This window comes from Diabrotica virgifera, chromosome 1 (assembly GCF_917563875.1).
Source record: "Diabrotica virgifera virgifera chromosome 1, PGI_DIABVI_V3a".
Classification (NCBI taxonomy): Eukaryota; Metazoa; Arthropoda; class Insecta; order Coleoptera; family Chrysomelidae; genus Diabrotica; species Diabrotica virgifera.
The window spans coordinates 316,231,008-316,253,391 of record NC_065443.1 but is presented as its reverse complement, the minus strand read 5'-3'; the positions used below and the strand labels follow the sequence as shown (position 1 = coordinate 316,253,391).

Genomic DNA, 22,384 nt, shown 5'->3' with positions numbered 1-22,384 from the left:
ATAAAAATATTAGCTCATATCAATAATCAAGATCACATCAACTGTCGTCCAACGTGGAAAGCATTGTAAAGTATTTCTAGTGGCAAATTTGAAGGATAGAAAGAGTAAAGCCGGTATTTGAAAATTTATATGCCTGTGGTAAAAAGTGAGATACTTACATTTGATAACATAAAATTTTAGATCTCTTTAGGTACAAATTTTACATAACTGATTTAATATTTTATTTTTACGATATTTACATTTGATATATTTATTGACAATTTATAATATTTGGGTGAGAAAAAGTCGTCTTGGTAACATACTAGTAAAATTTCATATTTGGCGGGGACAGTATTTCTTGAAAACAAATGTCTGTGACAAGAAGCCAAAGCAAAGACAACAAGAAACAAAAAGAACATTCAGACCAAGAAGATATTTTAGACACGACAATCATGGCATCAGAACAGCAAGAATTATCAGGAATAGAAAAGATATTACAACTTATGCAAATCCAGTCACAAAAAATGGATGAAGCAAAACGAACAATGGATAAAAATCAGGAAGCAACATCAAAGAAAATGGATGAATCAAATCAAAAAATGGATGAAACACAAAAGAAAATGGATAAGATCCAAGACAATCAAAGGGAAACAAAACAGGCAATGGATGAATCACAACAAAAATGGAACAGAAAATGGATAAAGTGGAGCAAAAAATGGATGACAATCAACAGGAAACAAAACAAGCGATAGAAGAGAACAATAAGAAAATAGAGGAACGCATAGAAAAGTATGAAATGAAAATTAAAGATCACATGCAAAAACAAGAAATGAGAATGAAGGACCACATGAAAGAACAAGAAATGAAAATTCAAAATAAAATGAAGGAGTTAACGAATTGCCAGAAAAAAGAAATGGAAAGTTTGGAAAACAAGTTGCAAAACGCTATTCAAGCAGACATAGAAGAAGTGGAAAGAAAGATTGCGGAAATCAATACTCAACAGAATGTCGGAGAAAGAAGAGAAATGGTTATACATAGCACAGATGACGTGAAGATAAGGTTTGGCGGGGATGTAAGAAGATTACACCCAGTGCCGTTCATAAATAGCCTGAAAAAGAAAATACAGCACATTGGAAATTTCGAAACAGCAAAAGAAACTATCAGAAATCATCTAAAATATGAAGCAAGCCTATGGTTCGATTGCAAAGAAGAAGAATTTGACAGTTGGCAACAATTTGAACAAAAGTTTTTGAATTAATTTTGAAAAAAGTGAACATGGTGATTAGATGTTTTGTCAGAAAAATCTTAAATCATCGCGTTAAAATTGTTATAAATTAAGTAATTATACTGTAGATATAGTTAGTTAGTGTTTGAACATTAATTTAGTAGTTAAGTTAAAAGTTAAAACGGGATAATACGTTAGTAGTGAATAAGAAATACTAAGGACTTTTCTGTAAGTTTTGCCTATATATAATCATAGTAGCAGTAGTATAGTAGAGTAGAGGCTGGCTTAGGAGATGGACACAAACTCTCCCGGCCCCCCTGACAAAGGGGGCGGGATCTATGCTTTGCTTTCATTGAACTCGCAAAATTTTTTAAATTCCATACACATGCTAGCCCCGAGACATAAAAATAACATTAATTTAATAGAAAGGGAACTCTGTGCTTTAAAAAATAAATTCCAAAACGATCAGATCATGTTAACAGAAGTTAATAACTTATCATCTAGGATTGAAAATATTAGTAGAAGAAAAGTTGAATACAAGGACACTGACTTCGGCCCATTCCTTATTATGATAGAGAGTGACAAGGGAAAAGCAGGAAATATCCATCCTATGGATATTGGGAAAGTATTTCATACAATGGGTACGACTGGAATTAAAGAAATTAGTAGAAAAGGCATGAATAGAATTGGAGTAATTTTTAACACCTCCAAACAGGCAAATATGGTACTAAATAGCACAGAAATCCTTGAGAAAGGATTTCTTGCTTATATACCTCAAAAAATGCTAACATCAAGGGGTATTATTAGAGATGTAAGTATAAATATTTCAATGGAAAACATAGTTAACGACAGTAAATTACAAAAAAACGTGAAAATTATATCGGCCAGAAGACTTAACAGAAGAGTTTTAGATAGCAGTGGGACCGTTACATACATTCCAACAGGAACTGTACAACTACTCTTTGACGTAAGAACTCCCCCTAAAGAAATAATCATATATTCAAACTTGGTAACAGTAGATCCATACATCCCTCCTGTACAGCAATGCTTCAAATGCCTAAGATTTGGGCACTCACAAAGACAGTGCAGGGGAAAAGCAAGATGCCCGAAATGTTCCGATGAACATACAGTACAAAGCTGCACAGTTTCTGTACCAAAATGCCTATACTGCGATCTTGATCACCTTGCCACAAATAAAATTTGCAAAGAATTCGAAAGACAGAAAAAGATAAATGAAGTAATGGTCTTCCAAGATCTCACTTTTTTTGAAGCTGCCAAGCTGTTTCCCCCAATTAAGGAAAAGCCAGAGAATTCGAGAATGTTTCAGAGGAGAAGTAGGGATTTTCCTTCTTTATTATCCAGCTCACCCAGAGCATTTACTCAAGCACTTCAAAAATCCCCATCCTCCACTCCCCATTTCCAGAGTCAAAGTCATGTGGTCCCAGTTAAAAGGAAAAATAAAGTAATTCTTAAAGACATTAGTTATGACAAAGAAGCGCATAAAGCTTTATTAAACGAGGATCTAAGCAGAAATTTACCTAGATTACCGATTTTAAACAAATTAAATGATTCACAAAAGTATACGGGATCACAAGGCCCAAGTTTTGCACTCTCATTAACACGCAATCGTGTACATTCTCAGGATAGTGTATTTTCAAAAAACGTTGATTTAACCTCTGATAATAATATGGAATTTGCAGGTTTTGATGAGTCACATAATACATCTAATTTTAGTAAAAGTAGTGTTGACTGAATTTTCATTTATTTCTTACAGATAATATAATATATTATTTTTTATATTAAAAAGAAAAAATAATAATAATAGTAACAAATTATATATATAGTTATGATATTTAATATTTTGCATTGGAATATTAATGGTTTCTTTAACAATAAGCAAGATCTAATGGTGTTTCTTAACGAATATGATGTTAATATCATTCTTCTAAATGAAACACATCTGAAATTTTCACAGCACTTGTATATTCCCAATTTTTACTGCTATAGGGATGATAGGATTGATGGATGGGGTGGAATAGCTGTACTTATTCATCAGTCTCTGGCAGCTGATAGGATAGACATTTCACATATTCACTTGCCTGAAAAATGGCAGGCTATCATTATCAAATTTGAAAATTTTTTTATTATAGGATCGTATAAGACACCAGATGTTCGTTTTCGTAAGGAGATCTTTAGAGAATTGGTTCAAATGTGTGATAAACCGTTTTTCTTCATAGGTGACTTGAATTGCCAACATTCTTTATGGGGTTCATCATCTAACAATCCGAACGGCAATCGTCTTGCAGATCTTTTGGAGGAGGATAACTTGTGTTTTCTCAATACAGGTGAGGCGACAAGAATCTCACCGCCTGACTCAAACAGTGTCCCTGACGTAGCTATAGCATCTCCAGGTTTGGCTGTGGACTGCCTCTGGGAAGTTTTTCCAGAGATAGGAGCAAGTGATCACTTTCCTTTTGTAGTGTGTTACGGGCAGGATAGAAATAGTCCCCAAGGAAATGACCCTCTTCAAGATCTCAGTATCTTTAATGTGAAAAAAGCCAATTGGGAACAATTCAACCAATATATTGAGTCTAACATTAACAACATCCCTAATGAGTCTTACACAGATTTTCAAAACCTAATATTAGACGCAGCAAACAGGTTCATCCCTAAGAAAAAGCGTGTTAGATTCCATAAACCACAATTACCTTGGTGGGATGGAGAGTGTTCAGTTTTAATTAAATCAAAGAGGGAGGCAGTCAAGAAGTTGAAACAGGTACCTTCTTTAGAAAACTTCATTAATTTTAAAAAAATTAGGGCACATTGTAAAAAAGAACTTAAATCCAAAAAGAAAAAATCATTTGTTGTGTTTTGTTCCACAATTTCACCTGATACTCCAATATCAGTAATGTGGAGAAAAGTGAGAAGTTTCCATAAGGCTTTCACTAAAGCCTCAGTTAGAACTCCTAGTAATTTATCGTTAGGGGAGGAAATGCTTTGTTCATTGACTCCACCTGTATTCGAGGACATTGCGTCTCACCCAGTGAAATCTAATACTATCGAGTGTGAACTCTTCACTTCAAACGAACTTTCATTGGTTTTGGTTGAACGAAAGGATACTGTGCCGGGCCAGGATGGTATAACATTTTCTATGTTGCAACATCTTCCAGAGTCAGCAATCAAGTTCCTGTTAAAATTTTTCAATTTATGTTTAAAGGAGGGAATGCATATCCCCACTCAATGGAAATCACAAACAGTGTTTAATTCCCAAACCCAATAAAAATATAAATTGTCTTTCGGGCTGGAGACCAATCGTTTTATCATCGTGTGTTAGTAAACTTTTAGAGAACATGATAAAAATAAGGTTAGATTGGTATGTAGAACATTTTATGATCATATCGCTTTTCCAGACTGGCTTTCGTAAAGGTAGAGGGGTGTCTGAAAACTTAATTCATCTGGTCAATGAAATCTCAATGAATATCTCAAAAAGGAAACCAGCAGCTGCTGTTATGTTAGACATTTCTTCTGCATATGATAAAGTGTCAATCATCCAATTATTGGACGCTTTGGGAGATCTCAATTTGCCATGGTTACTTATTGAATTGGTTAAACATTTATTGACTAATCGTTTGGTGTCTGTTCGTGATCCTATTTCCTTAAATCTGCTAGGACCAAGAACTACCAATGTGGGCCTTCCTCAGGGTTCCCCTTTGAGTCCAGTACTATTTAATATTGTCATCAATATAATCTCATTTTGTGTGCCAGAGGATATTCTAATTACTCAGTATGCAGACGATGTTGCCCTCTATTGCTCCGGCAACAGCTGGGTGGATGTTGTGGAAAAATTAAATGGTACAGTAGAAAGTATTTCTAATAAACTTCATGATATGGGAATGTGTCTGTCATCTAGCAAGAGTCAAGCAATTTTTTTTGATAGAAATAGGAATAATATTCCGAATTTACTAATATCAGTGAATAACACACGTTTAGATTGGAAACAAGAAGTTTCTCATTTGGGAGTTATTCTAGATAGTTCCCTTTCTTGGAGAAGTCAAATTGAAAAGATGGCATTGAGGGCTTCCAGTGGAGTCAATATTATTCGTTGTTTGTGTCGAACTTGGTGGGGAGCACATCCTGCAACTTTACTCACTCTATATAAGGCATACATTAGATCACATCTTGACTATGGATCCATTTTTCTGGGAGGTTGTGCACGTTCTCTACTTGCAAAATTGGATAAGGTTCAGTATAGAGCTCTTAGAGTGGTGGGGGGATTTATGAGGTCTTCTCCAGTTCATATAATTTTGTCAGAGTGTGGAGAAACACCGTTAGATCTCAGAAGAATATGGCTAGCATCTAAATTCATTTTAAAAGTAGTAGCCTATGACAACCCAATATATGCCTCAATTGAGCAATTTCACAATGTCTTTCTGGGTTACTTTAGTTTTTGGAGAAGAAAATATTTCCCACCAATACTGGCTGCTTTCCAGAATACTTTACATGAAATTCATGAGGTAGCACATAGCTCCTTATTTCCTTGTCACTCCTTTCCACTTAATATTCAGATTTCTCCTATGGCTTATGAAACTGTCAATATGGGCAAAGAAGCAAATAACCAAACCAAGTTTATGGAATGGTACCTCAATAACTGGTCGGAATATAAACTTATTTTCACAGATGGATCCAAAGATAAACAAGGTAATGTAGGTATTGGGATATACCTTAACGAGAGAACACAGTTAACAGCAAGATTACCCTCCGCTAATTCAATTTGCTCAGCAGAAGTATTTGCCATTAAAAAAGCATTAGAGTTAATCCAACAGAATAATTTTACAAAGTGCCTCATCTGTAGTGATTCTAAGAGTGCTCTAGAAAAAATCACAAGATCAAGCTACAGGGCGGCAATAGACTCACAAACTCTCCAACTAAAACAAAAACTATGTGAATTTGATGAACAACATAGAGAAATTAAATTTGCATGGATTCCAAGTCACACTGGAATTATTGGGAATGATAGAGCTGACCATCTTGCGAATCTTGGAAGAAAGCTGCCCATTAGTGAAGAACCAAAGGCCTCCTTTAAAGATTTTCAAATTAAATATAAAGAAAGCCTATGGATCGGTTGGGAAAATCGATTCCAACAAATAGGACAGGCAAAAGGAATTACTTATTGCTCACAAGTTACAGTTCCATATAAAAAGGCATGGTTTACAAAATTTCCCAACCTGGGGAGAGGTATAATCACACAAATGTGTCGTATGAGAAGTGGACATTGTAGTGTTCCTGTACATTTATTTAGATTGAAGGTAGTGAATTCAAACCAGTGTTTATGTGGCAGTGTAGGAACTTTACAACATGTTTTATTGGAATGTACTAGGTTCCAAAGAGAGTCCCAGTTGCTTAGAAGGGAACTAGAAGGTGATCCGACATTAACTGATGTGTTGTTTAAAAATTTAAACTCAAAGACATTAATCGCAGTGCAAAAGTTTTTAACATCAACAATGACTCGTGTGTAGCTTGCTTAAAAACTTTATGACTTTATGCTTGCTTGCAATGCATGTGCTTTGTGCTTAGTGCGGTTTTGCGTGGTAGTACTAGAACTAGACCATTAATAGTAGAACTTTAGTTATGGAACTTATAAACAATTACAAAGTTTTTTTTTCTATCTCTTAATTATTTCAGATTCAGGAGCTATGAGCTTAAGCCCAGATGTACCTCAGGTACGGCTCTTGAATATTCAAGTCTATATTCACGGATCCTGGCCGGATAGCCCTGGCAGCTAAGGCCATTCAAATGAAGAGAAGAAGAAGAAGAAGTTTTTGAATTATTTCTGGGGAAAAGTCCAACAATTGGAAATTAACAAGGAATTGCAAAATGGGAAATACAATGATAGGATGGGTATATCAGAAAGGACATATGCATTACAAATTTACTATAACGCAAAACATTTACAATATAATTACTCATCGGAACAATTAGTCGAACTGATTGCAAGACATTTCGAGGAAACGCTGGAAGACCATATCACATTGCAAAACTACAAAGACATAGATAGTTTATGCCAATTCCTACAAATAAGAGAATCACGTTTAAGAGAAAGAAAATCAAGAAGGTCGCGAGAAGATTACAGGCTCCGAGAAACACAGGATTACAGAGATAGAAATCAAAATAGGAGGGACTATACAAGACGAGAATTTAATCCCAGAAGGGAAAACGAAAATAGAGACAACGGAAGAGGAAATTATGAACAAAGAAATAGGCAATGGAATGAGGACAGAAATCGAGAATACCAGAATAGAAACACCACACTCGCAAATCAAGAAAACAGAAATAATGGTAGACAAAATGAACAGGGATATCGAGAAAACCGAAACAGATCCGACAGACCAAGAGAAAATAGAAGAGAAGTAAATAATACCCAGACAGATGAATATGACGGAGAGAGACATTATGACGAAAATATAAACTACGATGAGCAACCGGCGTTTTTTCACGACGGCGCTCACTAAAAACCAAAAATCAAACAGGAATTTTTTGTAACCCCAAGGAGTTTATTAAATTGGCAAGAAACAACGAAAAGAAAAATGGAGTTAATTTAAAATTTGTGGATGGATTTATCAACGAGAAACCAATTAAAATTATGATAGACACTGGATCTGAAATAACATTGGTCAACAGAAAACTAATAGAAGAAGTTAACTTAACAAATTTAATTTACAAAATACCTAGGGTAAATTTAGTGGGCGCAAACAAACGGACATTGGCAACTATAAACGAAGGCATACGAGTAATGGTACGACTGGGTAAGAAGATGTATGCACTACAATGTGTAATAATGCCAAACATGTCACATGACATGATAGTAGGAGTTGACGAATTGGCAGAAAAACATGTAGTGATAGATTTTAAAAATAATACGATGAATCTAACAGAAGAAAAAGAAGAAGAACAGAACAAGGAACAGGAGAAACAAAATACGGACGAATCAGGTAAAGAACAAACAGTGGAAATGAATTTGGCAACGAAGCAAGGACAAAGAAGAAAAGGGAGAAAAAGTCAGAAAAAGACAAAAGAAAATGAAACCTGTGGCTCCTCAAAAGAAGAGTTGAGCCCAGAAGAAGAAAAATTGAGAGTATCAAAAGCAAAAGAAAACTGGGATTCCCCAAAAGAAGAGATGAGCTCAGGAGAAGAAAAAATAAAGCTAACAAATGAAAGCGAAAAAGATATGATCGAAACAGTGGCATTTGAAGAGGAGGCATATGAAAACGAGGATGCAGAATACACGGTAAAAGTATGTGAAAAATCTGAGGAAAAAGACAGAAGATTGATATGGGAAAAAGGGAAAGACAACATAATAGCCGACACTCTAACACAGGATGAGGACACTGAAAATAAGGAAACAATTACTCTACAGGTGGGACTAATTAGAGTAATACAAGAAGAAGGGGTATAAGACGTAGATTAAAGTAAGGAAATATACAGGGAGTTGGTTTTGCCTCGAGAAAATTTATTTAAAAATGCAGATAAATTTTATCGAATACAAGGCGGGGATTTGTTATATTTCTATTTGATATGAAAATTAAATTCTGATAATTATAAACAGAATTCAATTTAATATAAAATATTTTCAATTTTCTCAACCACGGGCATATAAATTTAGAACAACCTGTATACAACAAATTGTTATATTTAATTTTAAGAAGTGATTAAACGAAACTCGGGACAATGCGCTTAAAATAAAACTCAAGTGAAATCGATAATAGGTCATTATCGTTGTTCGCGGAAGGTTCGATCATTAGCCGATGCTAAATAAGACTTAGTGGAAGTAGATAATAGATCATTAAATTTTGTAATTAGTAGAAAGTAATTTTAGAATGGGAATTAACTATTTTTCTTTTGAAATCCATTAAGCATATTTAGAAAGATTAAAAATTGGTTTTGAGGAATACTGCGAATGAGAGTTGGTGGTGGAAGTTTGATTTGTGAATCTGGAAGGGATATTTAGAAAGTAGGGGAATGAATGAAAAAGATAGATCAGAATGTTTTGAGCTGTCGAGAAGTGAAGTCCAGTAGTAGACGGTAGTGTACGGAGAGTGAGAAAGCCGGTGTAGTTCCGTGAGTGTGGAGTATCTATCGTGAAACGAGAGGTAGGCCAGGTTGAGAGTAAAAGAACCTCCTTGAGCCAAGAGTTCCCGGTAGCTGATTGCAGTTTCGAAAAAGGTAGAACACAGCATCACGACAGAAGCAGGAAACGAGAGCTATACGAGCTAGTTTCAAAGGAGAACATTACTGGAAGCCAGGACGAGGTTTTGATTGCAGCCAAGGATAGCAGGAAACGGGTCTTGTGTGAAGACATTCTCAGTTCACCAGAAAAAGGTCAGTCTCATTTGTTTGGACATGAATGTATGGGTTTTTCGTATTAAATACCACATTTAAAATTGAAGAAACATAATCAATAATATCAGAAAAGCTTCATCAAACTTAAATAGAATTGTTGCTAATAAATCATAATAGTTAAATGTTAATAAAAACTGTCAATTGGAAACCAAAAGGAAATAAGATTCCCATGTGTAAATGTTATGTTTAAGAATAATAAGATATAGCAAATATTAAGCAGTGATTGCCATTTAAATAAAATAAACAATATTTTGATTACAATTGTAACCCATATGTGTTATTATTTTACTCTTTTCTTTCCTATCCCGATTAGGAACCATTGAGAAATACTTAGAAGCCACGTAAGTAAGTAATTAATTTTATAAAAAGCCCTGAGATTGAAAACATATTGATATGTGATCTGGTAAATTAATTAGATTATTATTAATGCATTGATTAAATTAAATGACATATAAAAATATTAGCTCATATCAATAATCAAGATCACATCAATATATATATATATATATATATATATATATATATATATATATATATATATATATATATATATATATATATATATATATATATATATATATATCAAAGTCAAAGGTAAAATTCATTGGGTGTGCAGCTGGAAATGAAAGCCAAAGTGTACTCTTTTCAACGAGCTAGCAATATTTCGTTTAATTTCTTAAACATCATCAGGCCAGTTGCTACAAAGTTATTACAAACTGGTGAAATTGTGCAATTTACATAATAAGTTAAAACACTTACTTGGATGAGCTTGTTAAGCCTCGATAGAAAAAAAGTTCCATGAAGAACGCCAAAGTGAAAAAAACCAACATTGGATTTAGTGTACAGTGAAAGGCATAATAACTCACACAACCAAGTGTATTAATTTCCGTGTGTGCCGGAGTAGTCAAAATTACTTAAATTAACATTTAGGACAAACAATTTTACGAATACATATACGAAACACTTAATAATTCAACATTTTGATGTTGCCATGTTGAGAGGAGGGCGTGAAAGCAAAGTACCTCAAGGTCACAGCGGTCTGTTAGCTGTCATTATACGGAAGTGTCAGCCAGAGCTAGGCAATTTTTAGTTTAAGTACAAGTTGTATTAAATTGATAGATTTTTTGTTAAGATCAAGTAAGATCATTCTGTTGTTATTTATTAAATAAAGAATTTATAAGACAGATTACTAGCGATTGTCTTTTTTATTTTATTTATGTTTGTACTCAATGATTAAAGAAATGCATACAATTGTAATAATAATTAACTTCTTTCTACAATTTGGTGGTATACTTGTAATCACAAATAGAATGCAGAAGGGTAGACCACTTTGTAAAGAGGCATATACATATACCCACACACACACATACATATACACACATGTAATACATGTGTACACATACATATGTATATACATACATAGCTAATACCTCCACATTCCAAGGTGTCAAGTGTAATGGTAACTACAGAATCTAAAAAGCAAATTCATTGAACTAAATTATAAATATTGGTAGTTAAGGATGGCAAAATAAAGAGTGGCTATATGACAAAGGAGCACTAAATTAAAAAAAAAAAAAAAAAAAAAAAAAAAAAAAAAAAAAAAAAATAGTACCAAATATTATTTATGACTATATTCAACACATAATGAGAGATAAAAATCACCAATAAAGACTGACCAGAACCAACTGACATCTTGAGAGGCAACCAAAAATTGTGATATATGAAACGAAAAAGAAGTTTGTAATAAACAAGATGGTATTATTGAGAATCGTCTAATAAACTAACTTGGTTATTATTTGTGTCTAGCTTTAACAAAAAGGAATAAATTTCGCTTAGATGTTGTATATCTGATTTAGTGTTAATCACGTTGTCAGTTGTTGCAATGTGGGTCATTTCCAAAAAAAGTCTTCTTTTGTAAGATGTTTCTTTTTCAAGGATCTTGGCATCTGCAAAGTTCATTTTGTGATTGAGGGTGTGTACGTGGTTAGCTAGTGTGCATCTATCTGGATAAAGTCTACAGTCACTTTTATGTGTTATTATTCTATCTTTCAGTCGTCTAGATGTCTGGCCTATGTATTTGCCATTACAATCACTACATGGAATGCAATAAACCACATCAGAAATTTGATCTTGTGGGGTTGGATCTTTAAGTTTAGAAAAAATAGAATTTACTGTTAGAGAGGTTTTATTAGTTATTTTAATATTCTCATATGATTTAAAGATTCTTGTCAGTTTTGGTGTCAGTTCTTGTATATAAGGTAACACACAATATTGTGGAGGAGTGTGATTGTGAACAGTGTTTTGTGTGTTAGTATCTGTAGATGTGCCAACAGATGTTGAGTTGATTGGAGTGGGCTCTAATGGAGTATTGTACAACAGACTTTTGAGGAGAAGTGGTGGATAAGAATTATCAATAAAGAGATCATACAGTATTTTAAGATTTTTTTGATGGAACGATTTATCAGAAATGTTTATAACCCTATTTTTCATTTGTTTCACTAAGTTGATTTTAGTAGAGTGTTTATGATATGACATGTAATTAATGTATCTGCCAGAACTCATTGATTTTCTATACCAATCTACTGTAATGATGTTGTCGTTAGAACGAACTAATCTAGTATCTAGGAAAGGAAGAGATTGATTTTCATCTTCTACTTCGATGGTGAATTGTATGTATGGATCATAGCTGTTAAATATAAGAGCTCCTATTAGCTGTTAGACCTATAGTATCGTCAATAGGAGCTCCTACTGAAAATATTGCTGGTTTTATTACAGAAATTCTCACGTCTGCCTATGACTGTAACAATGACTATTATGTAAAAGATTCCTTTGAAATAAACACTAAATTCAATAGAATGCAACTACCTCAAGGTTTCGTGTTAGTTAGTTTGGATGTGATCTCTTTATTTAGTAATGTTTATCTTGAAGCATGTTTAAGATCAATAAACAAACATTGGCCAGAAATCAGCAGACACTGTACAATAGATAAAGATATGTTTTTAAATTTAATCACTTTCTTATTCAATAACACCTATTTTTCTTTTGACAACACATACTATAAACAAACTTTTGGAACACCAATGGGTGCAAAGATTAGCCCCATTCTTGCAGCATATGTAATGGATGACTTGCTAGACATTATTATTCCAGTACTACCTTTCAATCCTTTTTTTATAAAAAAATATGTAGACGATATGATCTTAGCTATACCTAATAATATGTTAGATGACCTGCTTTTTATATTTAACAGCTATGATCCATACATACAATTCACCATCGAAGTAGAAGATGAAAATCAATCTCTTCCTTTCCTAGATACTAGATTAGTTCGTTCTAACGACAACATCATTACAGTAGATTGGTATAGAAAATCAATGAGTTCTGGCAGATACATTAATTACATGTCATATCATAAACACTCTACTAAAATCAACTTAGTGAAACAAATGAAAAATAGGGTTATAAACATTTCTGATAAATCGTTCCATCAAAAAAATCTTAAAATACTGTATGATCTCTTTATTGATAATTCTTATCCACCACTTCTCCTCAAAAGTCTGTTGTACAATACTCCATTAGAGCCCACTCCAATCAACTCAACATCTGTTGGCACATCTACAGATACTAACACACAAAACACTGTTCACAATCACACTCCTCCACAATATTGTGTGTTACCTTATATACAAGAACTGACACCAAAACTGACAAGAATCTTTAAATCATATGAGAATATTAAAATAACTAATAAAACCTCTCTAACAGTAAATTCTATTTTTTCTAAACTTAAAGATCCAACCCCACAAGATCAAATTTCTGATGTGGTTTATTGCATTCCATGTAGTGATTGTAATGGCAAATACATAGGCCAGACATCTAGACGACTGAAAGATAGAATAATAACACATAAAAGTGACTGTAGACTTTATCCAGATAGATGCACACTAGCTAACCACGTACACACCCTCAATCACAAAATGAACTTTGCAGATGCCAAGATCCTTGAAAAAGAAACATCTTACAAAAGAAGACTTTTTTTGGAAATGACCCACATTGCAACAACTGACAACGTGATTAACACTAAATCAGATATACAACATCTAAGCGAAATTTATTCCTTTTTGTTAAAGCTAGACACAAATAATAACCAAGTTAGTTTATTAGACGATTCTCAATAATACCATCTTGTTTATTACAAACTTCTTTTTCGTTTCATATATCACAATTTTTGGTTGCCTCTCAAGATGTCAGTTGGTTCTGGTCAGTCTTTATTGGTGATTTTTATCTCTCATTATGTGTTGAATATAGTCATAAATAATATTTAGTATTATTTTTTTTTTTTTTTTTTTTTTTTTTTTTTTGTTTTTTTTTTAATTTAGTGCTCCTTTGTCATATAGCCACTCTTTATTTTGCCATCCTTAACTACCAATATTTATAATTTAGTTCAATGAATTTGCTTTTTAGATTCTGTAGTTACCATTACACTTGACACCTTGGAATGTGGAGGTATTAGCTATGTATGTATATACATATGTATGTGTACACATGTATTACATGTGTGTATATGTATGTGTGTGTGTGGGTATATGTATATGCCTCTTTACAAAGTGGTCTACCCTTCTGCATTCTATTTGTGATTACAAGTATACTACCAAATTGTAGAAAGAAGTTAATTATTATTACAATTGTATGCATTTCTTTAATCATTGAGTACAAACATAAATAAAATAAAAAAGACAATCGCTAGTAATCTGTCTTATAAATTCTTTATTTAATAAATAACAACAGAATGATCTTACTTGATCTTAACAAAAAATCTATCAATTTAATACAACTTGTACTTAAACTAAAAATTGCCTAGCTCTGGCTGACACTTCCGTATAATGACAGCTAACAGACCGCTGTGACCTTGAGGTACTTTGCTTTCACGCCCTCCTCTCAACATGGCAACATCAAAATGTTGAATTATTAAGTGTTTCGTATATGTATTCGTAAAATTGTTTGTCCTAAATGTTAATTTAAGTAATTTTGACTACTCCGGCACACACGGAAATTAATACACTTGGTTGTGTGAGTTATTATGCCTTTCACTGTACACTAAATCCAATGTTGGTTTTTTTCACTTTGGCGTTCTTCATGGAACTTTTTTTCTATCGAGGCTTAACAAGCTCATCCAAGTAAGTGTTTTAACTTATTATGTAAATTGCACAATTTCACCAGTTTGTAATAACTTTGTAGCAACTGGCCTGATGATGTTTAAGAAATTAAACGAAATATTGCTAGCTCGTTGAAAAGAGTACACTTTGGCTTTCATTTCCAGCTGCACACCCAATGAATTTTACCTTTGACTTTGATATTAATTAGACAGCTGTGATCATCCTTCAGTCATATATATATATATATATATATATATATATATATATATATATATATATATATATTAATGATATTAATAATATAGGTATGCAAAGTCCGCAGATAGTGTGCTATTTTTTTTATTAACAAAATAGCGCCCCCAAATCGTGTTTTTTTCAATTATTGGTTTATAACTACGAAGATTTTAACTTTACACCAAAAACACTCAAATAAAAATTCACCCCAATTTAATTCTACATAGAGGCATGTTTTTTCCGATTTGCTCCGACGAAAATTTTCCTCGGAAAATGTGGGTTTTCCCAACAAAATCTCGAATTTTCAAATAAATTTTTTGGGCCAGTAATTATTTATCAATAATTAAATAACTGGTGAAATAAAAGCTTTCTTGGTATAGATTATAAATGCAGAGGCCGGTGAAAATGAAACGAATATTTTAGCAACAATTCAATTGTTAATTAATAATTTACAGTCGCAATAACAACCAAAATAATCACGAGACATTGATCAAACTTAGAAAGATTATAAAGGTGTGATGTCTATTTAATATTTTGTCGACAAAATATAAATTTTCCATTTTTTTGCATAATCTTTAAATGTTTAAAAAAATAGTTATAAACAAATTAAGATTTCTCAGAAATTGTTTATTATATTCTAATTTTAAAAAAATACTTAAAATGCGTATTGCAAAGGTCTTGAAAATGAATGTTTTTAAAAGATGTTTCCAACCATTTGCAAACAAGTTATGAAACAGCAAAGTAAATATACGATTGCTCCGTTGTTTATAATTTGTTTTAATTGTTTCAAAGCTTAAAAGTGAGTCTGTGGTACAATCTAATTACTCACAAAGAATATCAAATATTAGTTCAATGGTTATATTTTGATCAAAGATTAAAAATACGTTTTTTTGTAATTTTTAGCGCGTAAGTAGGCTTGATACAGAGCCGGAGCTAAAATGTTCTCTCGAAGGGACTGACACGCATCATCCATAATACATGATAATACTATAATTTTATTTATTAAAAATAATCTTTAATTAAAATATAACCATTAAACTCATAATCGATATTTTTTGTAAATAATTAGCTTGTACTTTAAACTCACTTTTACGCTTTGAAAGAATTAAAAAAATTATAAACAACGTACTAATCGTATGTTTACTCTGCTGTTTCATAACTTTTTTGCAAATGGTTGCAAAAAAGTTTTAAAGCATTCATTTTCAAGATATTTGAAATACGCATTTTAACCATTTTTTTTTAAATTAGAATATAATAAAAACTTTCTGAGAAACGTTAATTTGTTTATAACTATTTTTTTAAACATTTAAAGATTATGCAAAAAAATAAAAAATTTATATTTTCTCGACAAAATGTTAAATAGGCATCGCATCTTTATAAGATTTCAAAGTTTGATCAGTGTATCATAATTATTTTGGTTATTATTGCGACCGTAAGTTATTAATTAACAATTGAATTGTTGCTAAAATATTCGTTCAATATTTACCAGCTTCTGGAACTATAATCTAAACCAAGAAGGCTTTTAAGTCGCCAAAATATTTAATTATTTGTAGATAATTACTTATCTAAAACTTTATTTGAAAATTAAAGATTTTGTTGGGAAAATCCGCATTTTCCGAGGAAAATTTTCGTCGGAGCAGATCGGGAAAAGCACGTCTCTATGCAGAATTTAATCACAGTGAATTTTTATTTGGGTGTTTTTGTTGAAAAGTTAAAATCTTCGGAGTTATAGAGCAATAATTGAAAAAAAAAACACGACTTTAGGGCGCCATTTTGTTTATAAAAAAAGTAGCACACTATCTGCGGACTTTGCATACCTATATTATTAATATATAGGATCTTATAATTCGATTTCAGCAATAAAATTGCTGGTAAATAACTTTTCCCAAAAATGACCTATTCTCCGATAATCAGCCCAGACTACATCTAAATGTCATAATGGCGGCTGAAAATGGGATCGCATGATTTATGTCTTGATGAATTTATTCGTGTTTTTGTAGGTATTATTTATAAATATTTTATGGATACTTAAATAAATGGAAAATAAATATGTTCTACGATTGTTCTACTAATAACCATATATTTAGCTCCAAATAAAGTTCAAACTTTGGCTTTCATTTTGCATAATTTTTTAATAGAGATACAAGATGTAGTTTTTAATTTGGATCAAACTGAAGATAATTCTAATGCATATATTTTAGCAGAAATATCAAAACACAAATAATCAACCTCAAACAGTCAACGTAAAAATTCTGGTTAACATTAAAATGTTAAATTTATAAGTGTTATATACAAGAACTTGCATAGTGTCATACAGGGCACAAATGTACGTACAAGAAACGATACAATAAAATGTATATAACTTTCTAATATTAGAAACGATACAAGAAAATGCACAGTACCATACAGCCTTAGCATTAACGTATCGCAGAATGATGAACGTTAATTTGAGAGTTTAAAGTTCTGCCACAACCACCTTTACTTTGCGTTAAGTAAAGGTGGCTGTGGTTCTACTTACACGTAATGTAACGAAACGATGGTGTTGGCGGCGTTGCCTTTATCGAAAGTGATAAACTAATAAGTTGTCAGTCTTGTCACTTAACCTTTAAGAATGTAACGTAGCAGCCCGTTACGTTGAGTAAAACGTATCTAGATACGTTAGTTCAACTATTAAGCTTGTCACGCACAGGGAGCTAAACTATAATATATATTATAGTTAAATAGTATATAGAGCTAAACTATAATATATATTATAGTTTAGGTATGTATAATATATATTATAATTTAGGTCTACGTGCGTGACAAGCTTTAATGCGCATGCTTATATGTCAAAAGATACGTTAAATCGGGGAAAGGGCTTAATATAATGAGAGCATTATGGTGAACCTGGTAGGATATAATAACCATTTATAAAGGTTTAGTGAGATCACATCTAGACTATACGCTGGTAGTATCTTAACACCTGGAAACAAAACGGTTTTTAAAAAATTGGATTCCATACAATTTAAAGCTTTAAGAATTGTTACTGGTTGTATGCGTTCAACTCCTACAAATGCATTATTAGCTGAATGTGGTGAAATGTCTTTAGAATATTGAAGAAAAATTCTTTCTATGAAAATGTTTCTTAAAATTAAAGAACTAAAAGGTAATCCATTAGAGGAAATAATTAATAATATTACAAATTATTGTAATTCCCAAAATGAAATTATAAATATTAAACAATCAGAAATAATTCCTATTTATGAAATAGAATTAAAATTTCTCCTTCTTCCTATACTCCTTCCGCCTCTTATCTTTCCCTGTATTATCAATCTTAGCATTTCATATCGCCGTCCCCTCATTACGTGTCCCAGATATTGTAACTTTCTTATTTTTATTGTGTTCATTATTTCGCATTCTTTACCCATTTCTCACAATACTTCCGTGTTCGTTTTCTTCTGTGTCCATACTATTCTAATCATCCTTCTGTAACACCACATTTCAAATGACTGCAGCTTATTTATGTGTTCTTGCTTCAAGGTCTAGCTTCCAAGTCCATATTGCAGTATCGAAAACATGTACTCTCATATTGCTCTCAGTTCTAAGCTAAGGTTTTTGTTGCAGAGAATTGTTTTCATTTTTACAAACGCATTTCTTGCTATTTCTGTACTGGTCCTTGTTTATGTTGTTTGGTCATTTTTCTCTGAAATGCAGGTTCCTAGCTTTTGTATTTATCAACCCTTTCTATCGGTACATTTCCCAAATGTATGCTTGTTTGTATGTTTGTTTTCTTAGTTATTATCATGTATTTGGTCTTTTTTATATTCATTTTTAGCCCATATTCTTCACAGAAACTAGTAGTAATTGGAGTTCTTCAACAGAGCTTGCCATAATCACGGTGTCATCTGCATATCTTATGTTGTTAATAGATCTTCCTTTAATTATTATTACTTCACTTTCAGACAGTAGTGCTTCTTCAAAAATGGCTTCACTATATGCATTAAAGAGTAATGGAGACATAATATATCCCTGCATAACTCCTCTCCTGATTTCAATTTCTGGACTGGGTTCGTTATCTATTACAATTTGTGATCTTTGATTCCAGTAAAGGTTTATTATTCGTAAGTCCCTTTTGTCTATAGAATTTGGATTAATTTTTCATGTCTTACTTTGTCAAATGCTTTCTCAAAATTAACGTAACAAACATGCACATCCACATTCATGTCCATGCATCTTTAAGCTAACACATTAAAAGCAAATAACGCCTCTCTGGTTACTAGTCCGTTTCTGAACCCAAACTGACTATCATCTATTCCTTCTTCCAGTTTTTCATTTATACGGCCATGTATTATTTTCAAGAATAATTTGAGAATGTACTTAATAATTTTCATTAGTACTTAAAAAAAGTTTCCCATTTGTATCTTTTAGTATTCGCGGTTTTCTTTTTCTGTTGTTCCGAGTTAATTCCGTAATTTTTTTATGTGTGTTAAAACTATCATGTCTTTTTTGGTGTTCTTATATTTCTGGGCATTGTTATTTTAACCATTGTTCTTTTGCCTGCTTAATTTTGGATTTTATTTGTTTATCCACATTTTTGTACATCTGCATCATTATCTTTGTTTTTATGCTGATGTCTTTTTAGACACATCAGCAACTCTATATACATACAAACACATCAATAAATAATAAACAATATAGTTTATTGACCTCTTCAACCATACAAGTATGAATGAAATTTACAAAAATATATAACATAAAATTTACACTTGTTTTTCTTTTTTAATGTTTATGCAGTGTATATTCCTAAATGTTTTTTCAAATTTCCTGCTTTATTTCCATGTGAAATTTTATAGTATGTTGTTTCAAATTGCCTACAAGAGTAAACTCCTTAAAACAAATTTAACACTCTTACGGTCTTTCTCGAGTGTGTATCCTTAAATGCCTTTTCAAACCTCCATCTTGAGTAAATTGCTTAGAACAAATATCACACTTTTATGACTTTTCTCCAGTGTGTACCGTCAAATGTCTTTTCAAACTATTCGAATGACTAAACTGCTCAACACAAATTTCACATTTCTATTAGACAAGGCGAAAACGGCGGGTTCGAAGGGAAAAATATTCCCATGAGATTTTTTTGCATAATCACATTCGTGATATATCCCAGAATAAGGTTCAAGAAGTCGCCCACGTGAAAAGTGGGCCAATTTTTTTTTAACAATTTTTTTTTAATCAAATTGCAAGAATCAATATTTTTGGCCCGAACAATTTTTTCTTTTATTTTTTGGACCATTCTAGACAAAAAAGGTCTCTTATAATTTTTCTCTAAAGTTGATCGTTTTCGACTTATAAGCAATTTAAAATTGAAAAAAACGAAAAATGGCGATATTCAAGGCTTAATAACTCGGTTAAAAGTTATTATTATGAAAGTCAATATATGACAAAATCAAAGTTTAAAGCCCCCCCTACAAGATCCTGAAGAAATTTTTGTCATTATTTTATTACTAAGCTGTTATTCTTAAGTAATAATAATAAGCGCCATGCACGTGTGCGGCCGCTGTAAATTATGAGTGCGAGAGAGAAACCATTCTAGCAGTCCAATTGTGCATCTTACTCGCACTCACATTTACAGCGGCGTCAATACGATCTAACCGCTCAATGTTATTAATTAAAAATAACAGCTTAGTAGTAAATGAATGACACAGATTCCTTCAGGATCATGTAGCGGCGACTTTAAACTTTGATTTAGTCACTTTCTGACTTTCATAATAATAATTTTTAACCGAGTTATTAAGTCTTAAAAATGGCCATTTTCGCGTTTTTCAAATTTTAAACTGCTTATAACTCGAAAAAGATCAACTTTAGAGAAAAATTATAAGAGACCTTTTTTATCGAGAATGGTCCAAAAACCTAAAAAAAATTAGTCCGGTCCAAAAATATTGACTTTTGCAATTTGATTAAAAAAAAATGTTAAAAAAAATTGGCCCACTTTTCACGTGGGCGACTTCTTGAACCTTATTCTGGGATGTGTCACGAATGTGATTATGCAAAAATATCTCATGGGAATATTTTTCCCAACGAACCCGCCGTTTCCGCCTTGTCTATATGGCTTCTCCCTAGTGTGCATTCTCACATGTGTTTTCATAGTAGATACGTCAGCAAACCGCTTAAAGCAAAAGTCACACTTGTAACGTTTTTCTCCAGTGTGCACTCTCAAATGTTTTTTCAAATTTCCATCTTCACTAAATTGCTTAAAACAAATTTCACACTTGTAAGGCTTTACTCCAGTGTGCACTCTAAGATCTTTGTTGCTATTTCTATACTGGTCCTTGTTTCTGTTGTTTGGTCATTTTTCTCTGAAATCCAGGTTAATAGGTATTTGTATTTATCAACCCTTTTCTATCGGTACATTTCCCAAATGTATGCTTGTTTGTTTTCTTAGTTATTATCATGTATTTGGTCTTTTTTATATTCATTTTTAGCCCATATTCTTCACAGAAACTAGTAGTAATTGGAGTTCTTCAACAGAGCTTGCCATAATCACGGTATCATCTGCATATCTTATGTTGTTAATAGATCTTCCTTTAATTATTATTCCTTCACTTTGAGACAGTAGTGCTTCTTCAAAAATTGCTTCATTATAATATGCATTAAAGAGTAATGTAGACATAATATTATATCCCTGCATAACTCCTCTCCTGATTTCAATTTCTAGACTGGGTTCGTTATCTATTACAATTTGTGATCTTTGATTCCAGTAAAGGTTTGTTATTATTCGTAAGCCTATTTTGTCTATGTTTTTTGTCTTTAGAATTTGAACTAATTTTTCATGTCTTACTTTGTCAAATGCTTTCTAAAAATCAACGTAACAAACATGCACATCCACATTCATGTCCATGCATCTTTAAGCTAACACATTAAAAACAAATAACGCCTCTCTGGTTCCTAGCCCGTTTCTGAATACAAACTGACTATCATCTATTCCTTCTTCCAGTTTTTCATTTATACGGCCATGTATTATTTTCAAGAATAATTTGAGAATATGACTTATTAATATTGTTTTGTACTCACTGCAATCTTTAGCGTCTGTATTTTTAGGGATAGTACAAACGGTGGAGAGTAACCATTGTTTTGGTATGTTTCCTGTGTTGAACAAGTCTACGATAATGTCTAAGGTTTTATCATTTATGCATTTTAAGCTTTCTACTGGGATTTGGTCTGGACCTAATGCTTTGCCATTTTTGCTGTTTTTAATGCCGATTTAATTTCGTCTTTTAATATTTTTAAAACCGTATCATATTCTACTTCCGACTTCCATCTGCTCTGTTCTATTGTCTTTGAACAATAATTTATTTATGTATTCTGCCAATCTCTTTAATTTTTCATTAGTACTTAAAAAAGTTTCCCATTTGTATCT

General features: G+C 32.2%; 2 protein-coding genes across 3 annotated transcripts; both read left to right on the top strand.

Moving 5' to 3' along the window:
* Positions 1-671: 671 nt before the first annotated feature.
* Positions 672-7,728, top strand: LOC126879260 (major royal jelly protein 3-like). 2 transcript variants are annotated; one of them, XM_050642335.1, is made up of 2 exons: positions 672-1,432; positions 6,887-7,019. In XM_050642335.1, the coding sequence occupies exon 1, from the start codon at positions 674-676 to the stop codon at positions 1,235-1,237; it is 564 nt and encodes a 187-aa protein (XP_050498292.1). In that variant the 5' UTR covers positions 672-673; the 3' UTR covers positions 1,238-1,432; positions 6,887-7,019. The 2 variants fall into 2 exon arrangements, with proteins under 2 accessions (XP_050498292.1, XP_050498291.1); XM_050642334.1 differs by having other exon boundaries at positions 1,242-1,432; positions 6,887-7,728.
* Positions 1,590-2,957, top strand: LOC126878649 (uncharacterized). The gene has a single exon (XM_050641485.1). The coding sequence runs from the start codon at positions 1,590-1,592 to the stop codon at positions 2,955-2,957; it is 1,368 nt and encodes a 455-aa protein (XP_050497442.1).
* Positions 7,729-22,384: the final 14,656 nt, after the last annotated feature.